The sequence below is a fragment of the Lipotes vexillifer genome, unplaced genomic scaffold (assembly GCF_000442215.2).
Source record: "Lipotes vexillifer unplaced genomic scaffold, Lipotes_vexillifer_v1.1 scaffold1079, whole genome shotgun sequence".
Classification (NCBI taxonomy): domain Eukaryota; kingdom Metazoa; phylum Chordata; class Mammalia; order Artiodactyla; family Lipotidae; genus Lipotes; species Lipotes vexillifer.
In genome coordinates, this window is record NW_006772344.1 from 433,578 (window position 1) to 456,662 (window position 23,085).

Genomic DNA, 23,085 nt, shown 5'->3' on the forward strand with positions numbered 1-23,085 from the left:
ACACTCTTTCATTAAATCTTTTTACATTGGACCTGATTATTCTTTCAGCAGTTCCAACAAGGGAATTTTATTCTTTAGCTTATATCACGGAACACTTGAGCAATAAGAAAAAAATAATCCAAGTGTTTTCTTTATTTCAGAAATTCCAAGTCTGCTTGGAATTGTTTGGTTTTGGAAACAGATTTCCATGTACATTATTGGTCACAGTTAAGAGAATTTAAGGAAGAATCATAAAATAAATGCTATTGTAAGTTTGTCATCATCTAAATTTACTGTCAGTTAACATTTAATAATGAAATACTCTTCTGAGTTGTCTTCTGGGAAGAGAATTGGTCTGGATTTAGAAATCAGGAGTCAATTTTGGCTGTGTCTGTGCCTGCTGTTTTGATGTTAATGAGGCCACTTTAGGGGTTCACTTATGCCTCACATGAAATAATAACTCTTTTTAGTTATATAAGAAGCTTCAAACAGCTCAAAATCTTTGGATATTTGCAACAATCTCATTAATATTCATATTATCCTCTGGTAGGTTGGTGTCTGCAGGAAATGAATGGCCTATGTAATTAATTGCCCGAGGTTAGATCCATTTGCAGGACCAGCTCTGGACTGATGTTCTAGTCACTAGTGCATACTAATTTCTGTTACCATGAACCAGAAAGAGTAAAGCAATCTTATTTGGAGGTTGGACTATGAGGTCTAATTATTTGGCGCTTTTGGAGAGTTAGGGATTTTGAAGGTCAGTCTCAGATGGTGTTGAGATATTTGCTGCAGCTACCTACGGGATTTTTTAGCATGATTTTACAAGGCCGAGATCTTCAGCCTCCTACCCTTTTTTGTCTCATTTCCCATGACTCATTCCTCTCCTCCATGCATCTCTCCTAAACTCCTGCCATGGCCTTTCATGCCTCTTTTACTGCTGCATGCCTTTGCATGTGCTGTTTGCTTTGCCATAATGCCTTTTACCTCTTTAACAGCATGATGAGTTTTCACTCATTTTTCAAAACCTAGCTTTCTCCTCCTGAACTGATACCAAGAACATATATATTTCCTCCACCCCAATTACCTGTTCCTGTGATCATATTTCCTTGGTACTTATATGCATACCTTCTATTAGCACAGGGCACTCTGAGTTATACTTATTTGTTTGTATATGAATCTTCACAACTACTTTGGAAGGTCCTGGTGGATATAGGTCATGTAGTATTTCCCCTTGTTAATGCTTATATGAGATCCCTACTATATGTTTATTGAATGAATGAACTTTATATACATTAAGCTTTCTTATTAACTGTAATTTTCATGAATGCATTGCAAAATCGATCTTAATTCATAATCATTCTGCATTCACTGAAAATTGGAGGCTTTTTACAAATTAAGTATTGCTGATTGAGATAGAAGGCTTTAAGAGTTTGTATATGGGCTTCCCTGGTGGCGCAGTGGTTGAGAGTCCGCCTGCCGATGCAGGGGACACGGGTTCATGTCCCGGTCCGGGAGGATCCCACATGCTGCGGAGCGGCTAGGCCCATGAGCCATGGCCGCTGAGCCTGCGCGTCTGGAGCCTGTGCTCTGCAACGGGAGAGGCCACAACAGTGAGAGGCCCGTGTACCGCAAAAAAAAAAAAAAGAGTTGGTATATGACATTTGAATACCAGTGTAAATTTTAGTACTTGTTTAGATATTCTGCATTGTCTTTATTTATTCAGGTCCCTGATGTTTACACTATCAGACATCTTTCTCTTAGACAATATGAGATGTCTGAATATATCTACCTACTAATTTTCCTCTTAGCTATCAAAGAGCAATGTAAGAAGTTTTGATTCAATAAGAGGGAAAGGCTTAATTATTTGTTAAGATGTTTTTGTTAACCTTCTAATACCTTTTCTCTGCTAAGTGTTACCTTTTGGAGAGCCTTCCCTATCTCCCCTATGTAACTAGATATGCACCAACAATACAAGTAAGAAACTTCATTAAAAAAAAAAAAAAAGAGGGAAAGGAATCTATGAGCCTAAAATTTCTTCATTTTGAGTAGGATTATTAAATTAATGCGAGTAAGGGAATTTAAACTTTATTGTCTAAATCATTTCTAAATTGAATAATATTTATAAATTGTTTTTAAGAATGATTTGAGCTAAATGTTACTATTTTTTAATTTTTAACTTTTAAAAAATTTATTTTATTGAAGTATAATTGATTTACAATGTTGTGTTAAATGTTACTGTTGAAATAAAAGCTTTAAAATACTTATAGAAAGTTATAATGTCCATTATTGAGAACTTATTACATACCAGATAAATTACTAGGTGATTTATCTTTATGTATATATAAATCTGTATCTGTCTATGTGTTTGTCAATCTGTCAATCAATAATTGGGTACCTAGTGTATACCAGATACTGTACTAGGCACTAAATTATTTTTTAATTCTTTTAACAGTGCTTGAGTTTGAGATTATTATTCCCATTTTATAGATAAGACAGAGTGATTAATTAAAAAAAATTTTCTCAACTAGTTAATGGTTTAGCTGGGAATTAAACTCAGGTGTTCTGGGATCCATAGATTATCTATTAATAATTTCTACTATTTCTACTACTACTTTTTTGGGGGGGTTGCAACAAGTCTGACTGCTTTGCATTATTTGTATTTTTTTCTCTTTTGTGTTTTGGTGCTGGATCTTTCTTGAGTATTGTTATTTGTCACATAAACTTCTAATGGAAATGCTTTGATATGTGGCAGAGCTATTTTTCCAACATTGAATTTTGGGACATATGGTTATAATTTCTTTACCATTGCAGTTTTACATAGTCTTAAGCCACAGTATCATTCAGTATGAATTCATTACTAAATTTTACAATTTTTAAAATCAAGTAGAAGTTATTCATAAGGTTTGTAGATAACGTGCATTTAAAAATTTTAGCTATACCGAGATTATGTGTTTTTAAAGTTTAAAATAATTTACACTTTTTAACTATAAAGTCACTTACAATTATTCCATATCTTTTAAACAGATACCAAGTACTTGCTTTTGCAACGGATGCAGATAAAAGACAAGAGACTGAACAGCAAAAACTTGGTTCTGGAAAAAGACTAGTTGTAAGGCCTTTTAAAAATATATGAACATTTTAGTAATGTTATATCTAATTACAGATGTTCGTTTAGAATAAGAATTCCTGGGAATAAAAATTTTAAAATCATATATTTTAGCCATTTCTCTTTTCTGTGTTAAAGTTATGTCAATGATCAAAGAATTTAGTTGGCTATTATTGAGCAATGGAGATACATGCCTAGTCATGGTCATAATATAGCAGATTATAGAGTTGTACCACTAGAATGATAGATATCCAGATGTGGTCACTTTTAACTAAAGTGATTATAAACTAACAAAATGAAAATAGAAAAATTAAAAATTCCTTTAATAAGCAAAAAAGTTGCTACTAGTAGGCATGTGATGAAATATATAAGTAAAAGATGAAAAAATTTTCACAGTCTACAAAGATAAAGTTAGCTCAAAGACAGACGTTGACGTTTGATAACTTGAAAAAGTAGTTTGAAGAAAAATTGTTTGAATTTTATTGTTTCTGGTCTTTAATTCACTCTGAGTATATTTTTCTATAAGGTGTGGTGAAATGTTCTAATCTTGTTCTTTCACATGTAGCTGCTCAGTTTTCCCAGCACCACTTACTGAAGAGACTGTCTTTTCTCCATGGTATATTCTTGCCTATTTTGTCATAGATTAATTGACCATAGGTGTGTGGGTTTATATCTGGGCTCTCTATTCTGTTCCATTGATCTATGTGTCTGTTTTTGTGTCAGTACCATGCTGTTTTGATTACAACAGCTTTGTAGTGTAGTCTGAACTCAGGGACTTACTTCCAGCTTTGTTCTTTTTCTCAGGATTTCTTTGGCAGTTCAGAGTCTTTTGTAGTTCCATATAAATTTTAGGATTATTTGTTCTAGTTCTGTGAAATATATCATGGGCATTTTAATAGGGATTACATTAAATCTGTAGATTGCTTTGGGTAGTATAAACATTTTAACAATATTAATTCTTCTAATCCAAGAACATAGGATATCTTTCCATTTCTTTGTATCATTTTCAAAGTCCTTCATCGATGTTTTATAGTTTTTAGAGCATAGGTCTTTAACCTCCTTGGTTAAGTTTATTCCTAGGTATTTTACTCTTCTTGATGTGATTTTAAACAAGATTGTTTTCTTGCTTTCTCTTTCTGATAGTTCATTATTTATAGGAAAACAACAGACTGTCTGTATTGATCTTGTATTCTGCAACTTTCTGAATTCATTTATTAGCTCCAGTAGTTTTTTGGTGGAGACTTTAGGATTTTCTATATATAAAATACCATGTCATCTGCAAAGAGTGATAGTTTTACTTCTTCCCTTTCAATTTGGATATGTTTTATCTCTTTTTGTGGTTGGATTGCTGTGGCTAGGGCTTCCAATACTATGTTAAACAAGTGTGAGAGTGGGCATCCTTGTTTTGTTCCTGATTTTAGCAGAAATGCTTTTGGGTTTTCATCATTGAGTATGATGTTAGCTGTGGGTTTGTCATAAATGGCCTTTATTATGTTGAGATATGCTCTCTCTATACCATCTTTGATGAGAGCTTTTATCATGAGTAGATGTGGAACTTTGTCAAATGCCTTTTCTGTGTCTATTGAGAGGATCATGTGATTTTATCTTTCCTTTTGTTAATGTGGTGTATCACATTGATTGATTTGCAAATATTGAACCATCCTTGCATCCCTGGAATAAATCCAACTTGATCATGGTGTATGATTCTATTTATATGTTGTAGGATTCAGTTTGCTAATATTTCATTAAGGATTTTTGCATCTATATTCATCAAAAGTATTAACCTGTAGTTTTCCTTTTGTGTAGTGTTTTTGTCTGGTTTTGGTATCTGGTTTTGTCTGGTTTTGGTATCTGGTTTTGGTATCAAGGCCTCATAGTATGAATTTGGGAGTTTACTGTCCTCTTTAATTTCCTGGAAAAGTTTGAGAAAGATAGGTAAAATTCTTCTTTATATTTTTGGTAGAATTCCCCTGTGAATCTGTCTGGTCCTGGACTTTTGTTTGCTGGAAATTTTTTTTTAATTGCAAATTCAATTTCACTGCTTGCGATCCATTTATGCAGATTGTCTATTTCTTCCTGATTCAATCTTGTCAGGTTGTATGTTTCTAGAAATTTGTCCATTTCTTCTAGGTTGTCCAATTTGTTGGCATATAGCTGTAATATTCTCTTATGATTTTTTGTATCTTGTGGTATTGGTTGTTATTTCTCCTCTTTCATTTATTATTTTGTTTATTTGGGTCCTCTCTTTTCTTCGTGGTGAGCCTGGCTAAAGGTTTATCAATTTCGTTTATCTTTTCAAAAAAGTAGCTCTTGCTTTCATTGATCTTCTCTCATATATTTTTTGTCTCTATTTTATTTATTTCCTCTCTGATCTTTATTGTTTCCTTCCTTATGCTGACTCTGGGCTTTGTTTGTTCTACTTTTTCTAATTGCTTTAGATGGTAGGTTAGGTTGTATATTTGAGATTTTTCTCATTTCTTGAGGTGGGCCTGTGTCTATAAACTTCCCTCTCAGAATGCCTTTTGCTGCATTGCATAGATTTTGGAAAGTTGTGTTTCCATTTTCATTTGTTTTGAGGTATTTTCTGATTTCCTCTTTGATTTCCTCATTGACCAATTGGTTTTTTAGTAGCATGTTGTTTAACTTCCACATGTTTGTGCTTTTCCCATTTTTCTTTCGGTAATTGATTTCTAGTTTCATACTATTGTGTTTGGAAAAAATGCTTGATATAATTTATGTCCTCTTAAATTTGCTGATACTTGTTTTGTGGCCCAGCATGTGATCTGTTCTGGAGACTGTTCCATGTACACTTGAAAAGAATGTGTATTCTGCTGGTTTTGGATGGAATGCCCTGTAGATAGTTATTAAATCCAACTGGTTTATTGTGTCATTTAAGACCACTGTTGCGTTACTGATTTTCTGTCTTGATGATCTGTCCATTGATGTAAGTGGGGTTTTAAAGTCTTCTACTATTATTGTATTCTTGTCAATTTTCCCCTTTATGTCTGTTACTATTTGCTTTATATATTTAGGTGCTCCTATATATTTAGGTGCATATATGTTAATGATTATAATATCCTCTTCTTGTATTGATCCTTTTATAATGATATAGTGATATTATTATATGATATCATGTATTATATTATTATGATATTATAATGATATAATGCACTTCTTTGTCTTTTGTTATAGGCTTTGTTTTAAAGTCCATTTTGTCTGATATGAGTGTTGCTATACTTGCTGTCTTGTCGTTTCTGTTTGCATGAATGAAATATCTTTCTCCATCTCCTCACTTTTAGTCTGTGTGTGTCTTTGGCTCTGAAGTGAGTCTCTTGTAAGCAGCATACAGATGGGTCTTGTTTTTTTAATCCAATCAGACACCCTATGTCTTAAAAAATATTTTTTATTGAGGTATAGTTGATTTACACCCTATATCTTTTGCTTGGAGCATTTAGTCCACTGATATTTAAAAAAATATTGATAGGTATGTACTTACTGCCATTTTATTACTTGCTTTCCAGTTGTTTTTGTAGCTCTTCTCTGTTCATTTCTTCTTTTTGTTTCTTCTCCGTGGTTTGATGATTTTCTTTAGTGGTATGCTTGTGTTCCTTTCTCTCTAATTTTTGTGTATCTGTTGTAGGTTTTTGATTTGTGGTTACCATGGGTTTCATATATGTTGACCTACAACTGTATCTACTTGTTTTAAACTGGTGGTGATTTAAGTTCAAACATATTCTAAAGATCTACATTTTTTACTCCCCTCCCCCCATATTTCATGTTTTTGATGTTATATTTTACGTCTTCATGTTTATCCCTTAACTGTTTGTTACAGTTATAGTTGCTTTTATAATTTTTTTTGTCTTTTAATCTTCATAGTAGCTTATTTCAATGGTTGATCCTCAGCCCTTACTATATATTTGTCTTTCCTAGTGGGATTTTCCCTTTCCTATAGATTTTTACTTCTTTCCCACTTAGAGAAGATGTTTTAGCATTTCTTTTAGGGTAGATTTAGTATTGATTGATGAATGCTTTTAATTTTTGCTTGTCTGAGAAGCTCTTTATCTCTCTTTCAATTATAACTGATAATCTTGCTTGGTGGAGTATCCTAGGCTGCAGGTTTTCCCCCTTTCAGCACTTTGAGTATATCATGCCACTTCCTTCTGGCCTGCAAAGTTTCTGCAGAAAAATCAGCTAGTAGTCTTATGGGGGTTCCCTTGTGTATAACTCTTTGTTTTTCTCTTGCTGCCCCTAGAACTCTGTCTTTATCTTTAATTTTTGCCAGTTTAATTACGATATGTCTTGCTGTGGATCTGTTTGGATTCATCTTCTTTGGGTCCCTCTGTGTTTCCTGTATCTGTATATCCATTTCCTTCTTTAGGTTTGGGAAGTTTTCAGCCATAATTTCATCCAATACATTTTCAACCCCTTTCTCTCTCTCTCTTCTCCTTCTGGGACCTCTGTGAATGTTGGTACATTTGATGTTATCTCTTAAACTGTTCTCATTTTTTAAATTTGTTTTTATTTTTGCAGTTTCTTGTTAAAATTCTCACTTTGTTCATCCATTCTTTTCACTAATTCAATTAGTAGTCTTATTACTAATGCTTTGAATTCTTTATTTTTTATTTTTATTTATTTATTTTTTTTGCGGTACGCGGGCCTCTCACTGTTGTGGCCTCTCCCGTTGTGGAGCATAGGCTCTGGACGTGCAGGCTCAGCGGCCATGGCTCACGGGCCTAGCCGCTCTGTGGCACGTGGGATCTTCCCAGACCGGGGCGTGAACCCATGTCCCCTGCATTGGCAGGCGGACTCTCAACCACTGCGCCACCAGGGAAGCCCCATTTTTTTGTTTTTTTAGGTGTTTTCTCTTGCTCTTTCTATTGAGACCAATTCCTCTTCTCATTTTGCTTAACTTTCTCTCTTTCTATGAAATTAGGTGAAACAGTTATCTAATTTTAGTGTCGTTATGTGGGAGCATCCTTGTATAGTTTGTATGTGCCCAGTGGTTTTGATGAGAGAGCTGTATTTGATGTGAACATAAGTCACATCGTTCCTCAGAGTGTGCTGGCAGCTATCACCTTGGTAGGAAGTGGGCTGGAGAAGGAAGGGTCAGGTCCCAAGTTACTGGAGCAGAAGCCCTGAGGGTAGAGTCTTTCTGGCTCTGTTCCCTTTAAGTGTGAGCCCTCCCTATTTCCAGCACTGGCACCCTTGTCACAGAGGGGAGCAGTGCTGGAGTAGGAGGGGCTGTGCAGGCTCTTGGTGTTTGAATGGGTATAGGCTGTGGTGGTCCAGCCATAGACAGAGGTTAGGCTTCTTCTGATGTGCTGCCTGTGCTGCCCCCTCCCTGGTTAGACAATGCTTTTGGTCTTAGCTGCCTCTGTGTTTCACTGCTGAGTTCTTTCCTCAGTTATGGCAGCCTTCACTATAGTGTGGAGCTTCAATGTGAAGTAGCAGGGCTGGAGCATTTAGTCTGCTCAGGCTGGGGCACTCACGAGGCGGTTGCAGGAAACCAGTCAGCCACCCATGCAGTTCCGATCTGCACGTTCCGCCCTGTTTGGGGAGTGAACAAGCATGTGTGCACTCCTTCTGAGCTGGATCTGGGATTCCCCCAGCCTTCCTATTAGTCCCACCTGCCCTCCAACCAGCCAAGGGGGTTTGTCTTCTCTGTGCAGGACCCCAGAGCTAGGGTGCCCAACATGTAGTTCAAATTGCTCACTTCCCAGGGAGGATCTCTGCCTGTGAAGTCTCACTTTTCCTCTGATCCCCGTCCCTCACACAGGTCCTGACCTGATCGCTTCTCTTCCCTTTCTACCTGATTATGTGTGGATTTCTCTTCCAGCCTTGGTTGTATAGGAGTCTTTCTGCCAGTTTCCAGTTAATTTTTGGTGAGAATTCTTCCACATATGGATGTATTTTTGCTGTGTTTGATGCCGGAGGTGAGTTCTACATCCTGTGACTGCCATCTTGATTTCCTCCTCCAAGAGCAGAGGTCTCCTCTGTCTTCTAGCTTGCATTGTTCCCATGAGAAATCTTTCATCTTATCTTTGTCCCTTTGTATATAATGTCTTTTTTCTCTGGATGTTTTTCAGATCTTCTCTTATCACTTGTTTTGAGCAATTAGATTATAATGTGTTTTGTGTAGTTTTCCTTTCTTTCATTCCTTTTTGATGCTTAAGATTTGTTGAACTTCGTGTATCAGTGAATTTATAATTTTTATGAAATTTAGAAAATTTTTAGCTATTAATTCTTCATATATATTTTTCTGTTCTCCATCTTTTCACCTCTCCTCTCAATTACACATACATTTAGGGTACTTGAAGTTACCCTACAGGTCACAGATTTTCTTTTTCTTTTCAAAAATTCTTTTTTTCTATTTCATTTTGGATAATTTCTACTGCTATGTTTTCAAGGTCAGTAATATTCTTTCTACAGTGTCTAATCTGGTATTAATTCCCATCTGGTAGAGCTTCTATCTCTACAAGTTCACTTCAGGTGATTTAAAAAATATCCTCCACGTATCTACTTAACTTTTTAAAGATAAAGAATATAGTTATAATAATTGTTTTAATGTCCTTGTTTTCTAATTCTAACATCTGTATCTTTTTTTTAATGTCTGATCTTATTTATTTGTTACTCTTAGAACATCTCGTTTTTTTTTTTTTTTTTTTTTTTTTTGCGATATGTGGGCCTCTCACTGTCGTGGCCTTTCCCGTTGCCGGATGCGCAAGCTCAGCGCCCATGGCTCACGGGCCCAGCCGCTCCGCGGCATGTGGGATCCTCCCGGACCGGGGCACGAACCCGTATCCCCTGCATCAGCAGGCGGACTCTCAACCACTGCGCCACCAGGGAGGCCCAACATCTCGTTTTTGACTGGACTCAGACTTAGAAGTAGAAGCTCTCAGAGAGGACAGCCTCCAACTCTTGGCAATCTGTTCCTGGCGTTTTTCTTTGGCCTCCTTCATCCTCTTGGCCCAAAGTTTAGCATATTCTGCAGCCTCTTCCTTATTTTTCATAGTGCACTGTTTCTTCAGAGCAATACATTGTTTGTCTTGCAGAACACGTGGAGTAACAAGATGCTGAATCTTGGGTGCTTTGGTCCTAGGTTTCTTACCTTCTTTGTTTAGGGGCTTTCTCACAACATATTGGTGGACATCATCTTCTTTAGAGAGATTGAAAAGTTTGCGGATTCTGGTAGCTCTTTGGAGCCCCAGACAGCGAGGCACAGTAGTATCAGTGAGTCTAGGAATATCCTTCTCCCCTTTTTTTTCGATGACCAAATTGAGAATGCTCAGATTGGCATCTACAACGCAACCCCGTGCAGATTTGCCCTTTCTTTCTCCAGTCCTCCTTTGTCTGTAACAAGAATTCCACTTACTCAGTAGCAGGTGGACTTGGCCATGGGTCAAGACACCCTGTTTCATGGGGAAACCCTGTTTGTCGTTTCCACCACTGATTCGGACCACGTAACACTTCCATTCTTCTCCCAGAGCGTTAGCAGCAACTTCTGTGGCCATATGCGTCTCATAAAAGGTATGAAGTTTTCGTTAATCGTCCACTTCAATGAGTTTCTGGCAGCCAGTGGCCGGGAAAGAGATGTTCAGCTTCATTCTGAAGTGGCTGACCGCCTCTGAGGCGCCACAAAAAAGAGTCTGTATCAATTTTGAGTGAATTTCAGTTTATTTATTTATCTCCACATCATGGATCACATTTTCCTGTTTCTTTACATGCTTGGTAATTTTTTATTAGATGTCAGAATATAGTCAATTTTACTTTGTTGGGTGCTAGATATTTTTGTGTTTCTATAAATCTTCTTGAGCTTAGGCCTGGGAGACAGTTAAGTTAGTTGGAAACAGTTTGATCTTTTTGGTTCTTGCTTTTAAGTCTTGTTAGGTGGGACCAGAGCAGTGCTCATTCTGGGGCTACTTATTCCCTACTCCTGAGGTAATACCCTTTGAGTGCTCTATCCAGCTCCCTTTGAATTATGAGGTGTTCCAGTCTGGCTGGCGGGCACTGGCAGTATTCCAGGCCCTTTGTGAATGCTGGGCACTGTTACCGCTAATCCTTTTGGGTGGTTCTTTCCCTGGCTTTGAGTAGTTTTCTACATGAATGTGCTGATAAGTACTCAGCTGAATACTTGAGAGGATTCTTTACAGATCTCAGAGTTCTGTCCCTGTGCTGCTCTCTTTCTTTGTCATGCTGTCTTATGAACTCTCGCTGCCTTGGTTTCTCTGAACTCTTAGCATCCATCTCCTCAACTCAGGGAGTCTGTTGGGCTTTGCCTGGGTTGTTTCTCCCTGTGCCATGGCCTGAAAACTCTCTCATGGAAGGAGCAATTTTAGCACTCACCTCATTTATTTTCTGTTTTTAAGGGGATTGCTGTCCTTTGTTTTCTGATATCCAGTGCCTTGCAAATGGTTGTTTCATACATTTTGTCCATGTTGTGGTTGTTTCAGATGGATGGTAGATTTTTTTCCTATTACTCTATCACGGCTGGAAATGGAAGAAATTTTAAATGATTGTTCTTAGTAAACTTCTGTGCATTTTGAGACTCATTAATTTAGAATGTGGTATATTTCCCTAAGGAGAGATTACAAAGAGTGGCACTCAGTACCTAGTGAACTGAAAGTATTTAGTGGCAGGATCTTGGCCTGTGGCCTCAGAAACTTTGCCTATCCACTCGGAATGAATCGTCATCTCTCAGAGTCAGGGACATGTCAGCCTGAGTTACAAGCACTGAAAAGTAATGCTAGAATGCTAGCCTATTATATTGTAATGAGAAATGTTAACTGTCTTAGGACTGATTGATGTTCATGTCTTGTGTCCAGTAGAATCTTTTCATATAGGTAAACTACACTTGAACTAAGTGGCAATTGAATGATTTCTTGGTGTTGAATCCGAATTTAGATGAAGATAATCTGATGCATCTACCTATATTCACTATGCTGTCTCCCTATTCCAGATTGTTCTTATATACACACTGATTATATTTGCCTCTCTGGCTAGCCCCATTTGGATTTCATACCTTCTTCAGATATTTTAATCCTAAAGTAGACAGATTAATACCTAAATCATTTCTGGATGGCATGAAATTTATATATATATATATTTTTTTAAATTTTATTTTTTGGCTGCTTTGGGTCTTCATTGCTGCATGCGGGCTTTCTCTAGCTGTGGCAAGTGGGGGCTACTCTTTGTTGCGGTGCACGGGCTTCTCATTGCAGTGGCTTCTCTTGTTGTGCAGCATGGGCTCTAGGTGCGCAGGCTTCAGTAGTTGCAGCATGCGGGCTCAGTAGTTGTTGCACGTGGGCCCTAGAGCACGCGGGCTTCAGTAGTTGTGGTGTGTGAGCTTAGTTGCTCTGCAGCATGTGGAATCTTCCCAGACCATGGATCAAAACTGTGTCCCCTGCATTGGCAGGCGGATTCTTAACCACTGCGCCACCAGGGAAGTCCATCTATCTATCTATCTATATCTATATCTATATATCTACCTGTCTTTAATGTGACTTTTCACATCTCTTCTTTGAACTTTTATTTGTTGATTCTTGCCTCAAAGCCTAACTTTGAGAGCAATCTTACTTCCTCTTTATCCACGTACTTTTGTGCATTCCATCTCACATTGCATTTCCCTGATGATTAGTGGTGGTGAGCATTTTTTAATATACCTGTTGGCCGTTTGTATGTCTTATTTTGAGAAATATCTATTTGGTCTTTTGCCCATTTTAAAATCAGATATTTGTTTTCTTGCTATTGAGCTGTCTGAGTTTCTTATATATTTTTGTATATTAACTCCTTATTGGCTATATGGATATATATTTTTCCATTTCATAGATTGCCTCTTCACACAATTGATTGTTTCCTTTGCTGTGCAGAGCTTTAAAAAAATTTTTTTTATTGAATAAAAGACTTTAAATTCTACAACGCTTTACAATTTTCAGAAGTTTCACACACATGATTTCATATAATCCCATAATGACCTTTTTTTTTTTTTCCCTGCAGAAGCTTTTTAGTTTGATGAAATCCCTTTTGTCTATTTTAATATTGTTGCCTGTGCTTTTGAGGTCATATCCAGAAAAATCATTGAGCTTTTCCCTATGTTTTCTTCCAATAATTTTGCAGTTTCAGTTCTTATGTTTAAGTCTTTAGTCCATTTTGAATTGATTTTTGCACATGGTATGAGATAGGGGTTCATTTTCATTTCTCTGCATGTGGATATCAAGTTTTCCCAACACCATTTTTTGAAGAGACTGTACCATCTTGCATTGTGTGTTCTTGGTACCTTTGTCAAAGATGAGTTGACTGTAAATGCAGAGTTTTATTTCTTGGCTCCCTATTCTGTTCCATTGGTCTAGATGTTTGTTTTTTATGCCAGTTCCATGCTGTTTTGATTAGTATAGTTTTGTAGTATATTTTGAAATCAGGCAGTATGATGCTTCCAGCTTTGTTCTTTTTGCTCAAGATTGCTTTGGCTATTCGGAGTCTTGTGGGTTCATATGAATTTACACATTTTTTTCCTATTTCTGTGAAAAATGTCATTGGAATTTTGATAGGGATTTGAATCTGTAGATCACCTTGGGTAGTAGGGACATTTTAATAATATTCTTCTTATCCATGAACATGGAATATATTTCCATTTATTTGTGCTCTTCAGTTTCTTTCACCAATGTTTTATAGTTTTTGATGCACAGATCTTCACCTCCTTGATTAAACTTATATGAGTGTTTTTGAACTGCTGAATAGCTAATATCATTTGGTAAAAGATGGGGCAAAAACTGTTAGAGTCTACAAAATATCAGAAATATGGTCATAGGAAAAAAAAGTGAATGAAGATTAGCCAATCTTTTTTTTTTTTAATTTAAAAAAAAATTAATTTATTTTGTTTATTTATTTTAGGCTCTGTTGTGTCTTCGTTGCTGTATGCGGGCTTTTTGTAGTTGCGGTGAGCGGGAGCTACTCTTCGTTGAAGTGTGCAGGCTTCTCATTGTGGTGGCTTCTTTTGTTGAGGAGCACAGGCTCTAGGCATGTGGACTTCAGTATTTGTGGTACACAGGTTCAGTAGTCATGGCTCATGGGCTCTAGAGCATAGGCTCAGTAGTTGTGGTGCACGGGCTTAGTTGCTCCATGGCATGTGGGATCTTCTTGGACCAGGACTTGAACCTGTGTCCTCTGCATTGGCAGGCAGATTCTTAACCACTGCGCCATCAAGGAAGCCCAAGGTTAGCCAATCTTTATGCCTGCATTGTTGTAAAGCATTTCTTAATTGTATTGATATGACAGTGACTAAATTTCTGTTTGTAGCAACTAAATTGATCATAAGTTTTCCTTTGCAGGTGGATTGGACTCTAAATATTGGAGAGCAAGCCCTTGATATATGTATTGTCTCTTTCAATCAGTCAGCATCTTCTGTTTTTGTTCTTGGTGAGAGAAACTTTTTTTGCCTTAAGGATAATGGACAAATTCGATTTATGAAGAAACTTGATTGTAGCCCAAGTTGTTTTCTCCCATATTGCTCAGGTGTGTAGAAAGATTTTCTTGTATCTCTTCCATATGTCATGACTATATTTTATACACCAAAAAAAGCCCAATTCACATATATTTTTAAACATTTAGGAAAATAGTTTTATAAAGCACATGTAATGGAAATTTTAACTTTTAAAGTTTGAATAGAAGTGTGATATAAAGCACACATTTGGTTTTGTCAGTTATTTTACTTCATACAAAATGACTTGTAGAATTGGCCTCAGGTATGCATTAATGCTTTCCAAGATGTGGCTGTTCAAGATGCTTCTAAGAGAACATCAGACTTTTTTACAAGCAGAATGGAGCATAGTAATGCCTAATAGAATTATTTGTCTGTAGTGAATGTTAGTAAATATTAGCTTAAATGTGTTAAATATTAATCAAGTTCATGCTTTCTAGATAAAATACAAAAATGTTGGCCACTATCTAGTTATAGTTTTTATAGTTATATATATTTATAAAATGATTTTTTCTTTTTGATATTGGTAGCTTGTAGTTGAAAAATAATGTTTTATTACTTAAAATCTTTATGCATTAAGTCAAGACATTAGAATTAATTTGTATCATAAATCCTCTAAAAGGGATATAATATATTGTTGGAAATTATTGTTTTCTTATTATCCTCTTTTTCTATCTTCAACCTATAGTTTCTGAAGGAACAATAAATACTTTGATTGGAAACCATAATAACATGTTGCATGTTTATCAGGATGTGACATTGAAGTGGGCCACTCAACTTCCCCACATTCCTGTAGCAGTAAGAGTGGGCTGTTTACAGTAAGTGGTTTAATTTAACAGTTTTTTAAAAAGAGTATCTTAAGGAATTCACTAGAAGTTTTATGGCAAATGATTTTATTAAAAATGACAAGTGACATTGAATGTCTGCAATGGAGATAATTTAAAATATAAATTTTATTGGTAAAGAAGGATATAAAAAACCCTTAATTAGCACTTTTAATCATTTTTATCTAGTATATCTAACAAGATATTCTTTATAAATTCAAGATTTCAAGAAAATAGTTTACCTGATAGATTATTTTCTTTAAAATAGAAAAGGATTTCTTCAAGCAGTTAATGGATCCCATTTAGAGATCACTTATTGTTGACTGTGAGAATGTTACACTTCAAAATTTGTTTCAGAACTTATTATGTCAAACGGTGCAGAATTGCTAATAATTATGTGTTCAGGACAGTTTAGATTTTAAATAGAGCCTTTTTGCATTTAAATGAAAGACAAAGTTCATGTGTTAACATTAACTTTACAAAATTTATCAAAAATGAGAGAAATAGATATCTGTGTAATTTTTCTAGTTTGTCAGTATATGAGGCAAGATCTTGACAAACTCTTTAGCATCTTGGATTATGTTTAGGAATTGAAAATCTCAATAAATGTATAGAAACACAACTTTCTATAAAGCTTCATGTATCCCCAGATCTATTCAATTCTGCTTATTTAGATCATTTTATTGAACATTTAAAAACAGTATGTAGAGTTCTTCAGTGATGCCTATAGTATCTGATCAATGTGGCTAATTCCCCCAATTTAAGAGGTTGAATGTGGATTATTATTGTTGAGGCTCAATGAAAGGCATTCATATTTGCATTAATGGTTAATCTGAAGCTTAGATGTTGGAAAAATGAAAACAATGAATATTTTAAAACGAAATTGCTTTTCATATTTATGAGAAAATACTATAATTATAATACTATAATTATAGTTGCTGGGCACTTAACACAAATTACAGTTATTTTGTATCTGAAGAAAAATTTAAAATTTTGAGTTAGCTTTTGCAAAGTCCACCAGATGGTCTTTTAAGTTCAACCAAACACTCAGACTCACCATACATTTTATATCGGATTTACTTATAAGGATTTAGAACAGGAAAAATATCTTGCCAGCAGGGCAACATCAAGTAATTCTCTTTCGGGAGAGTAATTCTTGCAGCGGTCCATATATCCATCCAAGAGCTGTTCTCTTTGGCCCCCCAAGTGACAGCTTAGGTGCAAGAAGACAGATTCACACTGGTGGGTATGCAGCCCATCTTGGCTTAGAGTCTTCATGCCCCTCAGGAGCCAGTATCTTTAAATACTAAAAAGTCATTGTGGTTTTTGTATGTATGTGGGGCATGGGAGAGTGATAGATAGAAAGAACTTATTGAAATCATTTAGTTGAAATACTTATATTACAGATATATTATTTACAAGGGATATATCTATTTTAAGAGTCACCATACTCATAGAGAAGCTCAGAGATATGGCTTGCCAGCAGATATTTATGGTTAATTTTTAGTTTCTGGTCCAGATGCAACTTACAAGTCAAGGGGCAAATAGTAACTGAAAGAACCTTGAATAAAAAGTCAAATTTCTATATAGTGTGCAGCAAGGTGCTTATATTCAAAATTAGCCTGACACACCTAAATTTAGGTACTTGTAAGTGAAACTTCCTATTTCTCATAAAGATCATAATTATAAATAAGTGCAAATATTACCATTAATGATTTCCACGGTTAACATATAGCAATAATTTCTAATTATTCATTGGAAGATTTTTCTTATTTTTATGCACTTTAACATAAAAATATAGGAATACAGTGTTTGAAATAATTTCATTGTAACTTTTAGTAGAGTCAAACAAATTTATTACTGACTTAACTATAGCATATTTTTATTTAGAAATTAATATTTGAAGTTAGAGCACTGAAATAATGTCACTCCTGCTTTTTATTACCTTTAGGGTTAAACTTTTTTGGTAGAAGCTTCCTTGGCTGCATGTGTTTATTTGTAAAGGAAATTGCTGCTATTTTAATATGTTTCTTTTCAATGAATAAGAAATATTGGATTTGGATCAAGTTGGTGCAATTATACTTAATAGCAACATTTTCTTCAGAAACTACGATGCTTTATTTCCTCCCACTCCCTCCTAGTTGGCAGTCCTAGTCCTCTCTACCTTGTTTATTATAAACCAGTTTTAAATCTGTCTGGGTTTCCTTCTTTCTTTTCAGGGTAAACGGCATTCTTGATTAGAATTTTTTTAGTCTAATTATTTTAATTTTTGTGTGTTAGACTATAGAAATGTGAAATAAATATACAGTTTACAGAATCAGAAGAGCCCGAATGTGATAATGTTCTTTAAATTCTTAGCTATTACTGTTTTCCTCTCATTGCACAAAGTAGCTATGGAAGCCTGGCGGAGTATCTTACCTCTGCTATAGTTAGTTTCCCAAACGGCAAATAAAGATCATTGTTTATTGGTAACGTTATTCTCTCTAGAGATATGAAATATACCTAAAAGTAGAAGTCTATTTGAATGGACATTCAAAGTGATGGGAGCCTTTCCAAACTTTAGCTGGCAGCCACAGCCATTGTACTTTAAAATCTTGTTACAGCTCATTTTTTAGTATAAACAATTTGCTCTAGGACTATGGTGTTTTTCTTCCTAGGCTATATTCACTATAGTAACTTTTATTAACTGTCAGTATTTAATATTTTATTCTTTAGTCTTCACTGATATAGTATTCTTGACCAGAGTGTTCTCCCCATTTCTTCTCTGGATTTTCAGATTTCTTCCATCTTCGAGTCCTAACAAGTCACATAAATAAGCCTTCCCTCTCTACCCTGATCTCCTTCTTTGAATTTCTATAATATTTATAGTATGTTGGTGACTGTTCTTTGCTTTTTCTAACTCCCCAATTTGATCATACACTGTTTTAATGTAAGTACCTGTTCTACTTTGCATATCACATTGAATAATCAGTCAGAAAGCTGAACATATGGTATATGCTCGGTAGATACATGAAAATCATTGTGGTTTGTGTGTGTCAGGGTGAGGGGTGGCTAGAAAGACCTCATAAGAGCCTTTAAAGTTTTTTTTAAATATGAAAAAATTGAGACTCATAGATGGAAGGATATTGTTTCTTTGAAGACATATTTATTAAGAGAGTTTTTAAATTTCAAAGTGACTTTTTCTTTTTTTTTAGTTTAACGTTTGCTGTTAATTTGTCTTTTTTTTCTTTGTGCTTTGTAGAAAGAGAATGTTGGCCTATATACACTTTCTGCTATGTTATATTTTTAAGGGTTTCCTTTGTGGCTTAATACTCCCCATAATATTTGTAAATATTCTTGGAAGTAGGGTAGAGCATAAATTATGATTTTCAGAGCTTGTGCATTCTTACTGATATTTTCCTCTGTTAATCTGTTAATCAGCAGTGGAATGTTTGTCTTTCATTACTATACTTTTCTGTCAATTTTTTGTTGAATATCTATTTTTGATTTATATATTCTAGTGCTAATTATTCAACTTATGTTTATGATAGTTATTTTATTTTATTTTTTTGGTTAGTTTAAAACTTTTTGCCAGTATAAAGTGACCTTTTCTTGTGCTTTCATTTAATGTTTTCTTGCTTCTTTGTTTTGTTTTGTTTGCTTTGAGTTCACTTTGTTATTAATTATTGGTATGCTATTGTCTATGCTTTTTTAACCTGTAACTTTATTTTGGGTGTATTTCTTATAAAAATAATTTGATTGGATTTTTAAACCCATTTTGGAAACCCATTTAAAATTATTATATTTGATGTATTTTGTCAATTTTCAGCTTCTTTGATATTCTCTACTTTTTATACTATTTTCTTTGGTTTCCATTTCTTGTATGTGAGCTGTGGTTTCTTTGCACTTGGAATTCTTCCATGTATTAGATGTTACATACACATACATATCTGTTTTCTTTATTTTACCATACAATATAACACCCTATACCATTCTGGGGAATATTAAATCAGCCTACTGAGGGATGAAGCACAATTAATAAGTTAAAAAATTATAATTCATGATATAAAAAGATTCACAATCTTTAACAGATATAGAAAAATACATTAAAATCACTGTATGATCATATTGCCTAGATAAAAAGTGAATGCAAATTTTAGAAACATTCTTGAAAAAAGCATTAGAATAGTTTACAATAATAATTTATAGCTGATAAAAATACATGACAGAAAAATATTGTACAATGATAAATTTTTATTGTATTGCCGTGGGCCTGGGTTCAATCCCTGGTCGGGGAACTAAGATCCTGTAAGCCACATGGCATGACTGGAAAAAAAAAAAAGATAAAACTCAAGCATTATTTAAAGTTACCTCAATCTTACCATCCAGAATTGACATTTGTTAGCACCTGTTAAACATCAAGCCTGATGTTTTTGTCTACAGATATGCCAATTAGGCACAGGATAAAATTTACAAAGCAGAATCATATGTTTTTTATATATGTTTATTTTATGTTCTAAGAGAAAAAAGAAATAGATAAAATGGAAGGAATGAATGAATTTTACATAGATATTTATTCACAACAATGTGTTTCAGTTTCTAAAAGACCCCTCTAAGTATAGAAAAAAAGTAAAAGGTTGATATTTTCAATTTTTTAAAGTGGCATTTCAACTTTTGGCAGTGTCCATTGACTCCTGTTATAAAAGATAAGGAAAACAGCAACTTATGCTTTCTTCTTCCTCTCTTCTTACCAAGTTCTGACATTGTTGGTATCTTACTATTATTTATTTTGTCAAAGTTTAAAACATTTACATACATTTTACTAATCACTATTTTTAGTCCTTTATTCTATCCTCTTAAAGCTCACCGCCAGTTCTTTTACTGTTTCTGAATTATCTTGATTTACTTCTTGGTTAGTTGAATTCAATCATCCAGTAGATTTGACGAAAGCCTTATAAGTCTTCTTGCAATCTTGAGAATTGTTTATTGCTTTTATACTTGAAGGTTATCTTAGCTTCACCCAGAATTTTGGAACTTCCATTTGGTGTTGATAGTTACTGTGGTAAAGTCTGAGGCTGGCTGAACTTTTCTTAAAACTTCTTATTGAATGAATTGCTTTTTCTTCCTGGATGCTCATATCTGACTTATTTATTTTAAATCCTTAAAAGACTGTAAATTCACTAGCATTATCATCAGTTGATTAATTTTGTATGTATCAGTTTGTTCTAGAACAAGGTGAGATTTGATAGATTCAAGTTTTTGTTCATTTCAGAAAAATTTTCTTCCATAATACCTTTGAATATTGGTTCCGGTCTACCAGTTCAGTTTTCTTAATCAATATCATTATTATAAATATATTAAGCTTACATTGTCTTCCAAATCTAGCATCACCTCATTAATTGTCAGTTTTTTTCTATTTTGATTTGTGTGATTTTTATCCATGTCTCTCTACCATGCTTGTTATTTTTATTTTATTTTATTTTTTGTTTGTTTTTATTTTATTTTATTTTTTCTTGTTATTGCTCCTTGGATTTATCCTGTATGGGACTCTCTGTGCTTCCTGGACTTGATTAACTATTTCCTTTCCCATATTAGGGAAGTTTTCAACTATAATCTCTTCAAATATTTTCTCAGTCCCTTTCTTTTTCTCTTCTTCTTCTGGAATCCCTATAATTCGAATGTTGGTGCGTTTAATGTTGTCCCAGAGGTCTCTGAGACTGTCCTCGGTTCTTTTCATTCTTTTTTCTTTATTCTGCTCTGCAGTAGTTATTTCCACTATTTTATCTTCCAGGTCACTTATCTGTTCTTCTGCCTCATTTATTCTGCTATTGATCCCTTCTGCTGAATTTTTAACTTCATTTATTGTGTTGTTCATCACTGTTTGTTTGCTCTTTAGTTTTCCTAGGTCCTTGTTAAACGTTTCTTGTATTTTCTCCATTCTATTTCCAAGATTTTGGATCATCTTTACTATCATTATTCTGAACTCTTTTTCAGGTAGACTGCCTATTTCCTCTTCATTTGTTAGGTCTGGTGGGTTTTTATCCTGCTCCTTCATCTGCTGTGTGTTTTTCTGTCTTCTCATTTTGCTTATCTTACTGTGATTGGGTTCACCTTTTTGCAGGCTGCAAGTTCGTAGCTCCCGTTGTTTTTGATGTCTGTCTCCAGTGGCTAAGGTTGGTTCAGTGGGTTGTGTAGGCTTCCTGGTGGAGGGGACTAGTGGCTGTGTTGTGGTGTATGAGGCTAGATCTTGTCTCTCTAGTGGGCAGGTCCACGTCTGGTGGTGTGTTTTGGGGTGTCTGTGGACTTATTATGATTTTAGGCAGCCTCTCTGCTAGTGGGTGGGGTTGTGTTCCTGTTTTGCTATATGGTTGGCATAGGTTGTCCAGCACTGTAGCTTGCTGGTCGTTGAGTGAAGCTGGGTGCTGGTGTTGAGATGGAGATCTCTGGGAGATTTTCGCCGTTTGATATTATGTGGGGCTGGGAGGTCTCTTCTTGACGAGTGTTCTGAAGTTGGCTCTCCCACCTCAGAGGCAGAGTCCTGACTCCTGGCTGGAGCAGCAAGAGCCTTTCATCCACTCGGCTCAGAATAAAAGGGAGAGAAAGTAGAGAGAATTAGTATAAGTAGGAGGAAATAGGAAAGAAAGAAAGAAAGAAAGAAAGAGAGGAGGGAAGGAAGGAAGGAGGGAAGGAAGAAAGAAAGAAAGAAGAAAAGAAAGGAAGAAGGCAAGAAGGAAAGAAAGGAGGGAGGGAGGGAGGAGGGAAGGAAGGAAGGAATGAGGGAAGGAAGGAAAAAATACAGAAAGAAAGAAGATACAGTAAAATAAAATAAAGTATAATAAAGTTATTGAATTAAAAAAATAATTATTTAGAGGAAAAAAAAAAAGGGAAGGATAGAACCTTAGGACAAATGGTGGAAGCAAAGTTATAGAGACAAAATCTTACATAGAAGCATACACATATACCCTCACAAAAAGAGGTAAAGTGGAAAAAATCATAAAACTTGCTCTCCAAGTCCACCTCCTCAATTTGGGACGATTCGTTGTCTCAAAAAGGGAAGGAAGGAAGGAAAGATAGAAAGAAGGTAAAGTATAACAGAGTTCTTTAAATTAAAATTAATTATTAAGAAAAAAATTAAAAAAAAAAATGGTCGGATAGAACGCTGGGACAAATGGTGGAAGCAAACCTATACAGACAAGATCTCACACAGAAGCATACACATACACATTCACAAAAAGAGGAAAAGGGGAAAAAATCATAGATCTTGCTCTAGAAGTCCGCCTCCTCAATTTGGGATGATTCGCTGTCTATTCATGTATTCCACAGAGGCAGGGTACATCAAATTGATTGTGTAGCTTTAATCCGCTGTTTCTGAGGCTGCTGGGAGAGATTTCCCTTTTTCTTCTTTGTTCTCACAGCTCACAGGGGCTCAGCTTTCGACTTGGCCCTGCCTCTGCGTGTAGGTCGCTGGAGGGCGTCTGCTTTTTGCTCAGACAGGACGGCGTTAAAGGAGCCGCTGACTCGGGGGCTCTGGCGCTCTCAGGCCGGGGGCAGGGAGGGGCACGGAGTGCGGAGCGGTCCTGCGGCGGCAGAAGTCGGCGTGACGTTGCCCCAGCCTGAGGCCCGCCGTGTGTTCTCCCTGAGAAATTGTCCCTGGATCCCGGGAACCTGGCAGTGGCGGGCTGCACAGGCTCCCCGGAAGAGGGGTGGGGGCAGTGACCTGTGCT

The 23,085-nt window shown here is 35.6% G+C and overlaps 1 protein-coding gene and 1 pseudogene across 1 annotated transcript in view; one reads left to right on the plus strand and one right to left on the minus strand.

Annotated features, from left to right (window-relative positions):
• Nucleotides 1-23,085, plus strand: part of LOC103090871 (protein PTHB1) — a 222,599-nt gene that overhangs the window by 101,174 nt on the left and 98,340 nt on the right. The window contains exons 7-9 of the mRNA XM_007447404.1: nucleotides 3,004-3,088; nucleotides 14,410-14,593; nucleotides 15,247-15,376. Coding sequence (XP_007447466.1) covers nucleotides 3,004-3,088; nucleotides 14,410-14,593; nucleotides 15,247-15,376 — 399 coding nt within the window. The remainder of the gene's footprint in view (nucleotides 1-3,003; nucleotides 3,089-14,409; nucleotides 14,594-15,246; nucleotides 15,377-23,085) is intronic.
• Nucleotides 8,486-10,689, minus strand: LOC103091153 (40S ribosomal protein S6 pseudogene; annotated as a pseudogene).